This window comes from Gymnoscopelus microlampas (genome assembly GCF_963454915.1).
Source record: "Gymnoscopelus microlampas genome assembly, chromosome: 4".
Lineage (NCBI taxonomy): Eukaryota > Metazoa > Chordata > Actinopteri > Myctophiformes > Myctophidae > Gymnoscopelus > Gymnoscopelus microlampas.
Genome location: NC_139941.1, coordinates 59,944,001 through 59,962,252, shown reverse-complemented (window position 1 = coordinate 59,962,252; position 18,252 = coordinate 59,944,001). Strand labels below are relative to the sequence as shown.

At 42.1% G+C, this 18,252-nt stretch overlaps 2 protein-coding genes across 2 annotated transcripts in view; both read left to right on the top strand.

Annotated features, from left to right (window-relative positions):
• Positions 1-18,252, top strand: part of LOC311044180 (uncharacterized protein) — a 70,615-nt gene that overhangs the window by 50,493 nt on the left and 1,870 nt on the right. The window lies entirely within an intron of this gene.
• On the top strand, positions 307-9,524 carry LOC311044179 (arrestin domain-containing protein 3-like; the record flags this gene model as incomplete). The annotated part of the gene is made up of 6 exons (XM_084055598.1): positions 307-553; positions 3,093-3,150; positions 4,522-4,663; positions 6,069-6,171; positions 6,907-7,169; positions 7,968-9,524. The coding sequence occupies 6 exons, from the start codon at positions 307-309 to the stop codon at positions 8,622-8,624; spliced, it is 1,470 nt and encodes a 489-aa protein (XP_083911724.1). The 3' UTR covers positions 8,625-9,524.

The window sequence follows — 18,252 nt, the reverse complement described above, 5'->3', positions numbered from 1 at the left end:
AGACCCGAACGTCATTATAACATCCGTGGCCATGGGTGAAGCACTTTATATTTGAAATCTGAACGTTTATGTAGATGTACCGGCCAAAAAGGGAGTAAGTGCAAACACCAGGTCGAAGTTCATCCATGACGACCGTCGTGTGATCCATGGTGGCTATATGTCATAACCTATGTACTGTTATATAACGTGGGCGGTATTAAGAGATCTTCAAACAACCCCCCCCCCCCCCCCCCCCCCCCCCGCCCCCCTACAGTATGGAAAATCCCAGTTCTAGAGATCACAGTTTGGTGATTTACTCCAACAGAAATGCCTTCGGTGAAAGACCTCAACATAACCTGTAATGTTCTCAACAAGGAGAACTCCTTCTCAGCGGGAGATGCGGTCACTGGGAGGGTCACCTTCCAGCTGGAGAAAGAGTTAAAAGTGAAAAGTGTTGTCATCAAGCTGAAAGGAGACGCCAATGTTCGGTGGAGCACAGGAGGAAAGCATACCCACAGTGCAGAAAGGAGATACTTCAAATTCAAAACAGATCTGGTTCCAGAAAACGCAGAAGGTAAATGTTTTTAAAGGTGTATTTTGGAGTTGTTGTTTTTTTGCAGCCAGTATTGTATGGCATTGGCATGTACCAGCATGGGGATTTGGGGATCTCATTTTAAATAAGCCAAGTGCTTTTATGAGCGATCCAGTTTAGAGGACCTTGTATTGTGAATTGTACTTCCATGTACCGTTTACATCAATCAATCAGCAGCAGGTGCATAAACGCAAGGTGTGCGTGACACGCGGAAATATATGTGCAAGACCATCAAACCATGCGATTCTCATTGCTAAAGCATTGGCAGATTTTCTGATGGATCTAAAAGTGTACCATTTTCCATTTGTATGTGTTAATATGGTTAAAAGTGTCGGTGCCTATCAGTCTCAAGCAGCCTTACTAGGGAAAGATAAAGCTATCACGCCCCATACATATACTTGCTTTTCCTGCATGCAGTGGGGGAGAAATGTGTTTTACTTGAGTAAAAGTATCAATACTGCAATGTAGAAATACTCTGTTACAAGTAAAAGTCTGGAGTTAAAACTAAACTGAAAGTACCAAAAGTAGAAAGTAGCCCACTCATTATGCAGAATTTTCAATTGCAAATGTATAAAAGTTAAAACTCTTTTGAAAATAGCAGATCTAGCTCACAATGTGTCGCTTGTGAGCTTGTAGATCTGCTAATTTCAAATAGCCAAAGTATATATACAGTATAGGGTTGAAGTGGTTAATGTATGTTTTGTAATAATAATCAAAATCTACAAAGTATAACTAGTAACTAAAGTAATATAATTCATATGATTGTAGTGGAGTAAAACTACAATATTTTCCTCAGAGATACTGTATAGTGTAGTAGAAGTAAAAGTATTGAAAATTGGAAATGTTACTTACTTAACTAGGTAAACTCATGTTATGTAGTGTAACTAAAGTACTGTACTTTAGTTACACTGCATAACATGAGTTTACCTAGTTAAAGGGATATTTCACTTTAAAACAATTGGTAATTTCATCGTCTACTCAGGCTTTCGTGAACACCCCAGACAGTTTTTAAGTTGCTTGATTCAGTATTTAGATATTTTATTTTATCAGACACGCCCCTTTCCTATACAAACCCATTGTAACTTCAAACTCCATTTTAACCACGATAGATTCATCAATCCATTTATTTGAATTTTTTTTTTTGGAAAAACAACATTTTTATTACAATAAAATAATTACATAAAATAAATGAAAAAAGTAATCGAAAAAACATGGCCCCCCCACGTATTAGGAGGGTGGTATGAGTCACCAGAACCAAGGACGGGTGTTCTTGATGAATCTATCATGGTTAAAATGGAGTTTGAAGTTACATTGGGTTTGTATAGGAAGGGGGCGTGTCTGACACACACACACACACACACACACACACACACACACACACACACACACACACACACACACACACACACACACACACACACACACACACACACACACACACACACACACACACAAATGTATATTCCGTTGTCTCACGCTTCCCACCCCCATCTATGACTCCTCCCACTCCGTCACATATTGCCAGTTAGATTAAAAAAAAAAAAGCAGGAAGATTGAGGTCTATAGCATGAGTGAAAACAGTTCAGGGGGCGTATTCGTCTAGGTCATTAAGGGAGAATGATGCTGAAAGGAGATAATAGGATCTAATGTAAACGTATGTTTCTCACTGAGTTCAATAAAGGCTTGGCTGTGTGTTCGAACAAGAGATCCACACTTATGATACGAAACCGATAGTTAGGCCTGAGCCTATTTTAACACACGCACACACACGCACACGCACACGCACACGCACACACCAAATGTATATTCCATTGTCTCACAGTGCACCTACTCTAAGGCTATCTTACGTTGTGTTTCATTTCGGATATCAATGGTAGGCTTAAAGGTCAGACTTGCACAGACATGAAACGTTCTGCATCCTAATCAGAGAGTTCTAGTGCGTAACCTAATTTGTGACAGTAAAACATACATCACAAGTTACTGACAGATGGACTCACAGGAGCAAAAAACATAATCTGTTGCTTTTAGCCGTTCCAGACAGTTTTTAAGTTGCTTGATTCAGTATTAGATATTTGATATTTATTTGATCAGACACGGCCCTTTCCTATACAAACCCATTGTAACTTCAAACTCGATTTTAACCATGATAGATTCATCAATCAATTTTATTATTAAAAAAAAAAAGATTTGGAAAAACAACATTTTTATAACAATAAAGGAATTACATAAAATAAATGAAAAAAGTAATCGAAAAAAACATGCCCCCCCCCCACGTATTAGGAGGGTGGTATGAGTCACCAGAACCAAGGACGGGTGTTCTGGATGAATCTATCATGGTTAAAATGGAGTTTGAAGTTACATTGGGTTTGTAAAGGAAGGGGGCGTGTCTGACACCACACACACACACACACACACACACACACACACACACACACACACACACACACACACACACACACACACACACACGTGAATAAACATAGGATATTTTGAGGTAACATATTTTGTATTTCTTTTTCAGAGACTGTACTTGCTGAAGGACCCCATGCCTACAACTTCAGCTTCAAAATACCAGAGGAGTATGTGGACATTTGTTTTGTTTGATATACAATTACTAAAACGATACATTTGCGTAATTCTTTGCGAAATAGTTTATGTTTGAGGCATGCTAAATAATGCAGCACAGACTGAGAGAAAGATATATATAGTTATATATTTGGACCCAAGAAACATATTTTTGCATATTTTTAAACCATCATTATATCGTCAGTGCGACGATATGAACTGCCCACAAAAAGAAACTTAACTTCAGTCGATTATTTCTTCCCTTTAATAATACCAATTGGTAGTGTGTTTTATATCATTTTTATCGTTGATTAGTCACCTTTACAACGAGGTACAGCTTGTAAGGATCGGGCATCGTGGAATGAGCATCACAACTAAACGTGGGGGTAGCGCCCCCAAAAATGTTGCCAAAATCCCCGTAATCGCTCTCGTTTTGAGCGACCTGCCAGCACAGTCTTGCTGAGAGGTGTGTGCCAGTCACAGGTGTGTGACTGGCATCTGAGCATGGGTACTTCAACTTTGTTGAGTTTGTGTATGCTCCAATCAGCATCACTGCCCCCATGGAAAGATGCCACGTTTGATCCTTCAGGATAAGGCCTGTGCAATAGGGCAAGTGAAGCTGGTGTTCCGCAGATTACGCATTATTTGATGTCAGCCCTGGTACCATTTCCAGTCACAGATGTGTGACTGGCACCTGAGCATGGGTCCTGCAACTTTGACATCTGTCTTTGGTACCGTTGTGCAAATCTTGCCTGTAAATCTCTGGAATAAAACCTATGGTTCCTCAGTGAAGCAAGGGTGAGGAACCGGTCTTCTTGGGTTGTTGTCTTCCTTTTACTTCACCAGTCTCACAGAACTTGGTCCTACGTTTGGAAATGGTACCAGGGCTGACACCAAATAATGCCGCAACTCTGCATAGCGGAACACCAGATTCACTTGCCCTATTGCACGGGCCCTATCCTGAAGGGACAAACGTGGCATCTTTCCATGGGGGCAATGTTGCTGCTTGGAGCATACACAAACTCAACAAAAGTTGCAGAACCCATGCTCAGGTGCCAGTCACACACACCTGTGACTAGCACTGCCAGCAGGTGTGTCCTGGCAGGTCGCTCAAAACAAGAGCGATTACCAAAAGAAGCATATTGGGGGATTTTGGCAAATTTTGGGGAGGCGCTACTCACACGTTTAGTTGTGTTGCTCATTCCACGAATGTCCGATCCTTACAAGCTGTACCTCGTTGTAAAGGTGACAAAAACACAACACCAATTGGTATTATTGAAGGGGAGAAATAATCGACTGTTTAGTTTCCGAACTTTTTGTGGGCAGTTTATTTCTTTTTGGTATGGTGTGAGAAATCCACTGGAGTACTGACTCTTCCTTTACAGAAATATGCCACCGTCCTTCAAAGGAGAACATGGGAAGATTGTCTACTTGTTGGAAGCCACGGTGTCCAGGAGCTGGAGTCTAGATGACGTCTCAACACACGAGTTAAACTTTGTTGATAAGTTCCTTTCAGCATCTGTAACGGTAATTCAATTCAATATTTATTTCAGACCCAGGTAGATCCATATCACAGATATACAATACCACACAATAAAATAAAATAATAATGCAAATGCAAATAGCCCACATTGTTCAGTTTCTGACATACGAACATGTGCGCCAATGGTTCCACAGTCTAGAGGTGAACCTGACAGAACTGCGTGTGGGGTCCGTTATTGACTGCGATTATGTCACAACACAAGACACCCTGGCTAAGCTTAGCGCATTTGTTATGAACTAGGTCCACCTATAGCCTACGTTCCATAATGTTTTGGTAGTAGGAATTTTTTTTTTTTTTGCTGGGCCCAGAGGCTGGCCAGTGGTTCGCAAGATTTGATTTGGATTCACATGCCCCCCCCCCCCCCCACACACACACACACACAGAAGTCCTGGAGCTTTCTCAGTGCGTAGGTATACTACGGAATACTAAAACACTCGCCCCAAAACACGCTTTCCCCAGGTCAAATCCGCCCACATCCTCGGAGCGGTCCCCACCAGGTATTCCTGAATGTAACCTCAGTAAAACTATGCCTAAACCTAACTAACCTTATACATAACCTTAACCTCAGTAAAACAAATACAAGAAATAAATGGGGGCGATACTACTTACTTTAAGGGCTGTTCACACTGAGCACTATAACGATAACTATAACTATATCGTTCATTGTATTTATTTTTTATAGTTGGTGTGAACTCTGCCATCCACTTGCCATCCTAACCCTAACCCTAACCCAATCCTTAAGACTTGTACCTGCAGAGCACGTACGTAGAGACTATACCACTAGGTAGCAACCGTTTCCTCTATGTTGCGTACATACTGTATGAATCATAATTCACCCAACACACGACGGGCATAGTGTCCTGGTCTGGCTTAACCAGGCTTTGCAGAGCCTTATTTTTCCAGAGCTGGCAGTCGTGGCCGAGTGGTTCTTTATATTGGTATATCTGTTTTTTATACATACAGTCTTTTGGTAAAAGGCGTGTCAGTTCATGATATCAAAACCTGGACACGCTCTCTTGCATTCACATGTAACTGGACACTACTGTCGTTGTGCAAGTTGTAGTAGGTTGTAGATTGACTGGCTGTGAGGACAGTTTTCTGTGTGTGTGTGTGTGTGTGTGTGTGTGCAGTGCCGGTTTAGACTCCACAGGGGCCCTAAGCAGGATACAGGAAGCCAAGCAGTGCTGCGCAGCCTGCACGGAGGTGAAAGCAGTAATGCACGTTATTTTATCGGCGGGTAGGCGGGGCCCTACGCAACCTGCGTAGTGTGCGTATAGGGTGGACCGGCGCTGTGTGTGTGTGTCTGTGTGCATTTGATGTTGCAATATATATGTTGTACACATGTATAGCTCTTCAGTAACTAATATAAATTTACATGATGCATTCTAGTCTCCTCAGGTTGGTTCGGTGGAAAAAGAGATTGGAACTTTCAAGCTCGTTCCAGACCTTGTCAAAATGGAGGCCTCTGTTGACAAGGGCACTTGTTGTCCAGGTAACTATACCCCCAACACGATAGTTTTAGTTTGATTTACAACATAAAAAATAAATGTGTATGATTCTGTTGCGCTCACACCCAGGGATGGAATGTAGGACCAAAAATGCAGAAAACACTCTATTAACACAAAAGAAGTTGGTAAACTGAAAACTCTTTACTGAAAGCTCAGGTACACCTCACAGTGCAAAAGTTAATCTTACAAATACTCTCAAAAACTGAAACTTCTCAAGCTGGAACAGCGCACATGGCAGAAGACGATTAGAAGACAATAAACCAGTGATGTAACTGAGTACACAGCACAACTTAAATACTCTGAAAGTCTCAATAACTCAGATGCACCATAGCTTGGTGCCCAGGTGGAACCAGTCTCTCAATCAGGGGAAAACAGAGAGGGAAGGGGTGAGCAGAACGAGGGCGAGAACACACTGGGCAAGGGCAGAGTCACATACAGTAACTGGAGGGGGACACAGAGCAGGGGCAGAGGCCAAGATCGTGACAGATTCAGCGTATCCCTGCAAGTCAAAACACTGTATATTGCATTGTTATTATGGAGTAGAGACTATGCATATTAAAATATGTCTATAGTTCTGTGGAATAAGTTGTTATAGTTCATTATCATTGTTGGTATTATTAAAGTATTGATATTGTACTTAAACAAAACACCTGTATAGGAACATACAGGTGTTTTGTTTGATTATCCCAGTGATCATTTGTTATTATCTTCTTCTAAAGGTGAAACGATGACTATTGTGGCCAAAGTCAACAATTCCTCATCTAAGGAAATGACGCCCAAATTCAAAATGGTTCAAAGAGTGCTGTATCATGCCAAATACGACTTCACCAAACGGAGTGAGAGTGAAGTGTGCAAAGTGGTGCACCTAAAACATATTGAACCCAGAACTAACAAAACAATCACTTGTCAGATGGAGGTTCCTGCAGGCTGGTGCCCGACCATCAGCAACTGTGAAATCATCTCATTAGATTACTTTGTAAAGGTATGTACAGTTTGTAGTTACAGTATGTTTCCCATATTCTTTTTTGCATTGGCTGTGTTCTTTGTTGAGTTGGCGCTGCATAAGATGCCAAAGATTAAGAACATTCCATGTATGAACCTCATGTTGGATCCTATGGGATAGTATTAAATGAAATGGTCTTCTTGTTCTTGTAAAATGACAATACCGGCGGCCTGGCATATTTAGCCCTGATTGACAATGACGCATGGTATACAGTATTTACTTGACATTACTGTGCAGTGTGCAGACCATTTTCCAAAGCATTCTGTATTTTGTTTGATTTTTCAGGAAGCAATTCTTGGATACCATTCATTTCAGTAGAGTGTGAAACTTTAAAAACTTACGAGCTAAACATTTATAGATAATCCAACATGTCTATGTGTATGTACGACATATGGGCAGTGGTGAAACTGTGAAAATACAATGAGGTATTCATGCTGTTATGGTCCTTTTAAAGCCCCGCGGCCCCCGCCCCCCCCCCAGACAATTTTAGTTGTAATTTTTCCTCTTAATTTTCTCACCAAACTACGAACGGGATTGTGGTTTGAAATTAAACATCACACATTAGAGCCCTGCATGGGGTCCCGTAGGAGCCGACACAAGTCTTGCGGGAGCGGGTGGTGTTTAAATACCTGTGGGCGGAAATGGGTGTTCAAAAGAAATGGTCTACGCCGGTGACTCTTCAGTCAATTTAGGCTAATAGCTATAGGCTAAGAAACATATAGGATTGTAGATTTTTTTATCTCAATGTCAATCTAACTGCCTGCTTTCTATTCTCAGGCGTATTTGGACATCAGCTTTGCTTTTGACCCAGAGGTCGAGTTTCAAGTAGTCATGCTACCCGCTGGAATGACCAGCGAGTGTATCCCTCCACCATTTGGAGCTGGGGGTCCCGCTCCCTACCAGCCACAGGGTTTTGGGGATCCAACCCACAGCGACTTCCCTCCACCCAACCAGCAGCCACAGGGGTTCGGGGGGCCAACCCACAACAGCGGCTTCCAACCACCTGTTGCCCCGGTGGGACTTTACCCCGCTGTACCCTCGGGTCCTGGCGTGCATCCAGGCTACCCAGCAGGCCCAAGCGCCGGTACCAACGATTTTCCAGGGTACTCGTCAAATCCGCCTGCATATGCGGATCTCCAAAATGATCCATCCGGCTCAAAGCCCAGCCATGAGTCATATAATGTTAACCCTTTGCCACAGCAGTCTCCCGGCCAGCCTGGTTTCCCCGTGTATCCCCACCTCCCTCCAACTGCTCCGCCTGTGTTCAACCCATCGCTTCAACCCACGTTCAACATCGATCCAACTGCCCCAGCGATGAGTTCCAACTTCCTGTCTGACATGGAGTCTGGGGGGACCCACAGGGTTCCTTGTGAGGGATATTTGAAAATAGCCGATCTACAAGTTCACAACGTGACGCGATGCGACAGGTTGTAACACGTTGTGAGCTGGTAGATATGCTATTTTCGGAAACATTGCAAAAAGTTTGAAATATTTGAAATCATTTTACACAATCTTCTCTTATGGAAGTCTCTGGCACAAAATCTTTGCAGGTGGGGGTCTGTGGCTAAATGCATTTCAATTCGGGAGTCCTTGACACGAAAATGTTTGAGAACCCAGTGTTTCCCCTAGCCAGATATTTATGCTCAAACACAAAGTCTTATATCTTATATAGTACATGTGCACAGTAATAATCTGTATAGTTTACTTATGAATTGTCTCCAGATTTAGGAAAATATACTTTTATTAGACAAAAGTATACAAATCAGTCAGTCACACATCAACAACTAGTGATGGCATCCTGCCTGAGAGCATTTTAGCATTATATCAATCATTATCATTGATATAATCTTTTCTGTAAAAAAAAAAAATTATATATATGTACTGTATGAGGAGACGGTTAAATAGAGTCTGCGTTCAAAAGTGGTTGGCAATGGCATGGGTTCATTCTGATGAAGATAGTTGACCTTTTACGGATGCATGCTTGCATCCCTCTTATCTGAGCGGATAGGAAGTTACATTACGCTGCTGTTACACACATATGTTATTAATCAGTGGTGATTACAGGGGCGTTCCGTTGCTAGGGGCAACCAAGGAATCTCAACCCTATAGTACACATTCTGCTTAAGTACACTCCTGAAGTACAGGATCAACATGGATGTTGAACACACACATAGTATGTATCTCATTAATTGTAGTATGACCTCGTTTTAAGATGCATGCTTGCATTCTTTTAGTATAGCTTAAATAATTAAATGCTGAGGTCCACAGCAGCTGCTGTTACACATAGTTAGTACACTTTATTTATCATGAATGATAAACATTAGTTATCATTCATCATAGGATGACCTCATACATATATATATATATATATATTTATATATATCAGATTTCTTTAAAAAGAAATAGAATGTCCTTTTCGAATCCTATTCACGGTGCAGCATAGCAGTGGGCATCGCTTTAGGACACCGTCTAGGACTCCTGAGGTTCAGGAATCAACAGGTTTCTGCATTCATCAGGCCTGTTGAACACACAGGCGCATGCTTGCATTTGTTTAGTTTAGCTTAATAATCAAATGCTGAGGAACTTCTGAAGCTCAGGATCAACATGGCTGTTTAACACACAAATGCATGCTTACATTTAAAGCACTCCTGAAGTACAGGATCAACATGGCTGTTGAACACACACAGTATATATCTCATTAATTGTAGGATGTCCTCGTTTTAAGATGCATGCTTGCATTCTTTTAGTATAGCTTAAATAATTAAATGCTGAGGTCCACAGCAAGCTGCTGTTACACATAGTTAGTACACTTTATTTATCATGAATGATAAACATTAGTTATCATTCATCATAGGATGACCTCATACATATGTATTTATATATATCAGATTTCTTTAAAAAGAAATAGAATGTCCTTTTCGAATCCTATTCGCGGTGCAGCATAGCAGTGAGCATCGCTTTACGATACCGTCTAGGACTCCTGAGTTCAGGAATCAACAGGTTTCTGCATTCATCAGGCCTGTTGAACACATAGTCTTAAGATGCATGCTGCATTTGTTTAGTTTAGCTTAACAATCAAATGCTGAGGAACTCCTGAAGCTCAGGAATCAACAGGGCTGTTGAACACACACATAATATATCTCATTAATTGTAGGATGACCTCGTTTTAAGATGCATGCTTGCATTCTTTTAGTATAGCTTAATAATTAAATGCTGAGGTCCACAGCAAGCTTGCTGTGACACATAGTCTCTTATCACATAATTGTAGAATGACTTCAGGATGCGTGCGCATTCTATTTTAAGTCAGTAGCAGTCTTGCTACTTCCCATAATATAGTATGACTGATAAAGGCGTTTTTTTAGGCTTGGCGTTGGCTTCCGTGTGTTGGGGGGGATTTCTGTTATGCACTCTCTGAGTATCCTAGCTGCCGCTTGGCTGAAACCAGAGAGTATGCATTTATTTTGGGGGATTTGCTTAAGCATTCTCTCAATATATGCTTAGCAGGCTGCTTCGACAAAATTCAGTGAATATTCTCCCAAGAGCGGAGCTTTAACGCCAAGCTTAACTGTATTCCATTTGTGGCAATAAATGGTTCTTTATCTACTAAGACGAGAGTGTTTCTGATTGAAATGAAGCATAGCGTTAGTTCATGCAGGACACGGAAGTCGTGCACGCCAAAGCTGTAACCAGCAGTCAGTCAGCTGATGTGAACATCAGCTTTCTATTCCCCATTCACAGCCCAGCTGGTCATTACATCACACACTCATTATCCAATCACAGCTCACGCTTGAGCAAAGAGGTTCCTATAAATACGGCTTCATATTCTCTAGGTCTTTCTTGGTTGCTGAACCAATGCATTTTGCTAGCTCCTCCTCCACCTTTTGATTATCGTCTGCCATAGGCTCAAATACTTGTGATTATCATGTATATCTGCTTTCTTTAGAGTCTGGCTTAGGCTCAAATACTTGTGGTTATCATGTATATCTGCTGTTTAAAATTTTGCTAGGCTCAAATACTTGTGTTTATCATGTATATCTGCTAATTCTAACTAATATGTTAATGTATTGCTTATTGTTGTCATTGTATCCCTATGGGGGATTTGCTTAAGCATTCTCTGAATATATGCTTAGCAGGCTGCTTCGACAAAATTCAGTGAATATTCTCCCAAGAGCGGAGCTTTAACGCCAAGCTTAACTGTATTCCATTTGTGGCAATAAATGGTTATTTATCTACTAAGACGAGAGTGTTTCTGATTGAAATATATATATATGTTGATGGTCCATTGTGGAACCTTGGGCCGTCAACCTTTACTTTATAGAGTGTGGAGCACAGTAGCTGTGCTCCGGTTAGAAGGAAGGCCTTGATAGCCACAGCGTTGATATACTGAATGTAATAGATAAGAACTTCAGAATTCTCCAGGCGCTCAACCGAGTGCTTGTTTGCATGCAGACTTAGATGTGGAGCGATTTTCCTTCGTGATATATCAGGTCGTATTGTTTTAATATCATTAATTTGCTGTTCTTTTATTCACATAGTATAGAGGGAATCTCCCTTGTTTGTCAATAAAGATGCCTTGCGCATGTGAACGGTAATTTCTGTGTATGTCGTCTATAAACTGGACTTTAGGGTTTTATTGAACCAAGAGTGACAGGTCTGCCACGGCACATCAGCTGGTGACCCCGACCGTGGCCCTGTCCAGTCCAGACGACCGCTGGATCCATAAGATCCAAATAACAATTCGCCCATACACTATGTGCTACAATTCCTCGGGGCCCCAGGAAGGGTACACGCGGTGCTATATGTGAATTGTATTATATCAAATTTAGGTCAATTGTGAAAGGTAATGAGTAAATATGATTACATGCATGTGAAGTCACCACTGAACAGCAGATTGAATGACTTTTGTGTATTAAACTAGGCTTGAACTCCCTATACCCCATGATGTCCCGTTAGGTTGGCTGGGTGGACCGTTTATCCTCCCAGCAACGGCACCGAAATTACGCCGGGTTCAAAGGAAAAGATAGCGTATGCCTATGTTTAGCTCCAGCATCCGAGCGAGGTGATGTTAAGGACTGTAAATGCGGCCTTGATCAAAAATAATACATGTTTAGCTCCAGCATCCGAGCGAGGTGATGTTAAGGACTGTAAATGCGGCCTTGATCAAAAATAATACATATGTTTAGGTTTAAACTAGGCTTTGAACTCCCTATACCCCATGATGTCCCGTTAGGTTGGCTGGGTGGACAGAGTTTATCCTCCCAGCAACGGCCCCGAAGTTACGCCGGGTTCAAAGGAAAAGATAGCGTATAGCCTAAGCTCAAATGAGTACATTCGAATGTTGTCATGTTTATTGTCGTTTTATGTATGTTGTTGTCATGTTTATTGTCGCTTTATGTATGTCGTTGTCATGTTTATTGTCGTTATATGTATGCTGTCGTCTTGTACATGAAGTCCAGTATTGTGCTTAAGTACAGCCCTGAGGTAGTGTTACCTTAAATAGCCCTTACAGCTGCCTGCAGTTTCACCTCAGCCCTGCTACACCTCAGCCATTTGGAAATTGCCGATCTACAAGCTCACTAGCTATTCCATTACTAGCAATCCGAGCTGGTGGATCTGATATTTTCAAGGGAAAATTGTGCATGTCAGGTCTGAGAAATTGTGATCGGGGACAGGCTGCTTGTTTTACATTTCTAACTATGGGTTTTCACTCCACTCTGATACCAGCGTTTGTTTTTGGTACTTTGACCCAAGTACATGTCAGTCAGTGGACAGTGTAGTCTGCTCTGTGAGCACTTTTGTTTAGTGATTTTGTCCTACTTAGGAATGCAAGCAAGGAAGATAACCACCTGCATGGGGCTCAGTGGTGGACGGTCACAAAGTACTTTTACTCAAGTGTCTTACTTGAGTACATTTTGAGGTTCTCCATTTATACTTCACCAGAGTAGTTCCAGTTTCCAATAATTTTACTTCTACTCGACTACGGTACATTTCAGAGGCCATTATTGTATTTTTACTTCAGCATTATTGCTGGAAACCTTGAATATTTAGGCTAGCTCAAAGGGGGAGGCATGCGATAATCCGACAGACCTTTTCTCCGACTATGTGGCATCCGCGTGCGGTTAGGGTTAGGGTGCGGGTTTGGTTCGGGTTTAGTATTGAAACGTCGGAGCGCTGCGCTGTCGGAGGAGTGAGCTGTCGGACTAACCTACTGCACCCGCTCAAAGGTGACGCATTGGGAGCTGGCAGATCTGTGAATAGGGGACATTCTGCACAAATACACACTTTTACTCTCAACACTTGGGCATACCTAAGTGTAAGTGTTTATGTACCTTTACTTAGGTAAATGTAGAATGTTAGACTTGTGCTTGTAGCAGCATACTTCCACATGACAACGTTGATGCTCTCAATTAGGTGAAACAGTTTAGTACCTATTCCAATACTGGCAGCCAATGTTAAATGTACTTGCACGCCTGTATTCATAGCAAACCAAGCGACCTCCTGACCGGAAGGGCCAAACTGCGTGTGTATCTGTCCCAGTGACTGGGGTAAGTGAATGGTGTGTGAGTGACTGAAGGGGGTCTCTACACTGTAGGACGTGCGTGAATGTTGTCAGGCGCACCCACCACATAATTAACTGGGTTCACGCAAACCCACTAGAGGTTTGGGGAGGGGTTGCAGAACACTGGTGGTTACTTTGATGTTGGGGTGCTCCATAAACTCACGTCAATGAAAGTCTTGACCACAGGCAATCTGTGCATTGGGGGCCAATTCTTTTCTTTTTTTTTTCTCTTTGTTGTTTTTGATTTTTGATGACAGTAGGGAGATCGAGAGAGAGCACGTGTGTGTTGTAACACATCCCCACATTCACGTAAGGTGCATCCAAGACACCCACTACTGTTTTTTACTGAATTAAAATATTTGAGTTATATTGAAGCCTATACCACTGAGAATTTACATACTGCAGTTATCCAACGTCAGGTTGACCAGTACTTTCAGAGTTAAAAAAAAAAAAAAAGGAGACGAATACAGTTCATGAATTACAAAAGGCTATTGAGCCATGCATTGAGGGAGAGAAATAGCTTCTTCTTTAAATCTGTTAAAATAGACAGTTGAAAGAATGTGGGGGTAGGAAGGCGCTTTGAGCTTCACTCCTTACCAGCTGCCACACACACACACACTGATAAGATTCCCACAACACTGTCCCACAACACAGTCAATTTAACTTATGGTCTCACATACACTGTAACTGCAATTCATTCACACAATATCATTTTATATATAGTTATCTTAAAAACAACTATCTCAGACTTTAGAAGTGGGTTTGTTTCACATTCGGGAACTGCAACAATGTTTGGCGGACAGTCATTTTCGTTCTATGAACTGGAAACATGCACTTGAAGTGCGTTGAAAACTGAAAGGGACATGTGAAACACCACGATATAATGCAGTCTGATCGACATGCTGAGGCAGAGGGGCACCAACATTGCAAACTGCAGTGTTCACGAGACTCACTTCCGATGACACCTATGGCGACCAGAGAGCAAGCCTTGGGAAAGCTTGCATGACTTTTGACAAACTTTTATCTGTTACAGACACTGGAACTACTATGCCATGGGGAAGGACACACTTTCTAAGCAAGCAGTGGAATATATGAAGCAAGGTTGACTTACTGCTAATCGTTGTTGTTGGGGCCTAGACATGTGTAAACAAATACATTTTCTATCGCTCTGGGTAGGACACAACACATTTTTATTTGTACAAATAAGGTACACTAGAGAAGTGACAAACATGATACTTATAAGCGCCCAATGTAGTTAAGGAAAAAAAACTTTTCTGTTCTGAAAAAAAAGGGGTAGTTGCACTAATATATTATAGCGTAACCATGACTGTGCATAGATTGCAGTTTCAAAAGATCAAATATCAGTGCCCCTAGTAATATAAAATAATATTACTTATGTGTAGTGACTTCATAGACTAGCAAAATTGAAATAGCTTAATAAGTGGACAACAACCAAATTGAAGTGAAACTGTTGTAATGTGTAGTGTTGAATAGAATGCCACAATCAAACTATGTATTTTCAAATTAAACTAAAGTATGCAGGCCAATGTCAAATTAGTTAACTGAATGGAAACATGCTGTGTTCTTCAATCAAGTCCATTTTTAAATAAGTGCTGGTACTCCAATATAATAATTATTATTATTACATTATAGATATACTGTGATGATCGCGGTCACACTATGGCACTTTGAGTACAAGTGGAACCATAGAAAGACTTAAGTGGTGTTGTCGAGAGACTCACAAGCACGTTGGATGTGCTTGGCAGAACATTTATGACTACAGACAGTAGCTGCACGGTCCACGGCCTCTGGAGGGTGCACACTTCGGGGTGGTGTACGTGGTGGCTTCTGTCATGCTATTTTGTTGTGATTAACCGAAAGCGAAACTATGTGTTTGTGTGTGCTGCTCAGAATATCTCCCTGTTATGTTAATGGTCAGTGCGTTTGGTGTACATTATGAGAACATGCCGGGTTTTGGTTGCAGAGTGGATGTCAAGTGATTTCATACATTGCTCACATTTGCCATGTTACCACTGATTGACTACGGGTTGTTTAAGGTTGTTTATGTTGTGGTTAACCTTCCATTTCTCTAAAATAGGTCGACTGCTTGCAGGAGAGACGTGTACACTTTTGCTGTCGTTAACCTTCCATTTCTCTGAAACAGGTCATTGGGTGCAGAAGAGAATTGTACAATTTTGTACAGCCCGAGAATAATGTCAATTGACCTGTGCATAAGGCACAGGAAAGTTGTTTTGTTGTGTTTCCAATTACATGTTGTGAACGGTAAAGGAGGGTGGCACCCTGGCCTCTGCACATTCCTATGCTGTGTGCCCTGCCGGGTAGCAGGTCAAGGAGGGAAATAGTATGATAGCAAATGTATATTATACAACAGGTAGTTCCGACCAAGCAATCTGATTGGTTGAAATAGCTTTCTAGCCGTGCTTCAAACCAGCATCATAGCACGGGCCTAATCACATTAATAAATCACTCCGCACTGCAGTCCAGTCCGCACCTGATTAGACCATATATGGCACAGCTGTGCTGTGAAGTCACGCTGTCCCACGGTAGGAAAACAAACAGACAGTAGCCTGACCCACCGCCGCCACCGGAGAACAAACAGCTATGCAAAATGGACTATGTTGTTAATTTGGTGGATTTACGGTTGATCAATGGTTACAAGGTTATAAATATCCTCCTGTGTAAAGTAAAATTACTCCCATTTCGTTAACAGTCCAGTAGGCTATATGCTCTGTCGTACGACCGTGTCACGTGGCCAAAATAGCCGATCTACAAGTTCACAACGCGTGGCCATCGCGACGCGTTGTCAGCTTGTAGATCAGTTATTTTGGCCGCGTGACACGGTCGTACGACGGAGCATATAGCCTACTGGAATTCATTCCACTGCGCAAGCATTGATAGCTCAGCTGTGTTGATGAGACGGTGCCTCAAACTCAAAGCGCTGCTACAGGGACTATTTTTTTTTTCTTTTTTTTTTTTTCTTCTTTATTTACCCAGGGTAGTAGCTGAGCACAAGTGCTCATTTTCAGCAACGCCCTGCACATAGAAACACACAGACAGACAGACACATTAAAACATGGGAGCTGACTAGTACAACCACAGTCTTATACTGTTGGCCACTACGCAGCTCCACTGGAGCAGTTGGGGTTCAGTGCCTTGCTCAAGGGCACTTCAGTGGTGTTGGGGAAGTGGTGAATATTCACTTCCCCACCCAGATTTTTCCTGCCGGTCCGGGGATTCGAACCGGCAACCTTCCGGCAACGAGGGCGCTCCTCTAACCTTTAGGCCACCACTGCCCTATTTAATGTCTCCCAGTCAAAAACTCTTCTCTTTACAGGGAAACGGACAATAGCGAAACATTTTTATTATTAATTGCCCCACAATATGAATACATTTGGATGTGTTTTGTTGGTAACTGTTGTATAATCGCAATATTACACTCGAGGGTGTGCTTTACCTTACATTATTGGCACTTCAGTGATGCTCGCGGAACTCGGCTTCGCCTCGTTCCTGACCGCATCACTGGCGTGCCAATAATGACGGTAAAGCACCCCCTCTCGTGTAATATTGCTTAAGTATAATTGAGATAGTATAGTATTATATAGTGACAGTAGTGTAATGTTAAGTGACTATACTAAAGTTCATACTTGTAGAAACTTTCATGTCGAAGTGGTAATGCTGCCTTTAATTTTTGTTAAATTAATGTGCTTAGACTTATGGCAGAGTGACTAATACAGAGACACTTAAGTGTAAGGAAGGAGAGACAATGACACGCACACACTCTCACAAGTACAGTCGATGGTCGAGATAGTATAATTAATGTCCAAAGCATAATACGGCCAAAGACTTAAGTGAAAGACTTGCCACTAGACAAGGAGGGACACTACACAATTAATAATCTTTTATATCAAGGAGGGACACTACACAATTAATTTGACCAGTACCAATGTCACTACTGCGTCGTTAGTAACAACCAGGTGGAGTATTCTTTAGCAGATACAGAGGAATCCCAATACACACCACATAAACATTATATTGCCACCTGGGCCCCCATGCTGAACTTGACGAAGAACACCCCTGCACGATATCTGCGCCCCGACTTTTGACCTCAAGGAGGGTACGGATCTGACTGGCGCTTGGGGGTTGGGGCCCCTGTGTATAATGCGGGGGCTCCGGTCTCAGGCACTGGTAGGAACCTCCTCCGCCCCAGGAGGGTACGGACCCGGTTGCTCGGGAATGGGACCTCCGTCTCTTAGCTCATTCAGTGCCAAGTACATTCGTTAATGGCGCTGGATGGGTTGGGGGGGGGGCCTAGTCTTGGGCTCTGTCGGAACCTCCTCCTCCGGGCTCGGAAATAGAACCACAATTGGAGAAGAAGAAACCAAAATGCACACATATTACAAGAAAAAATAATAAAAAAATAATAATACACATGTTAGAATAGTTGCTTGTAAAGGACAACTCAGTGGGAGTGCCCCACTGGGG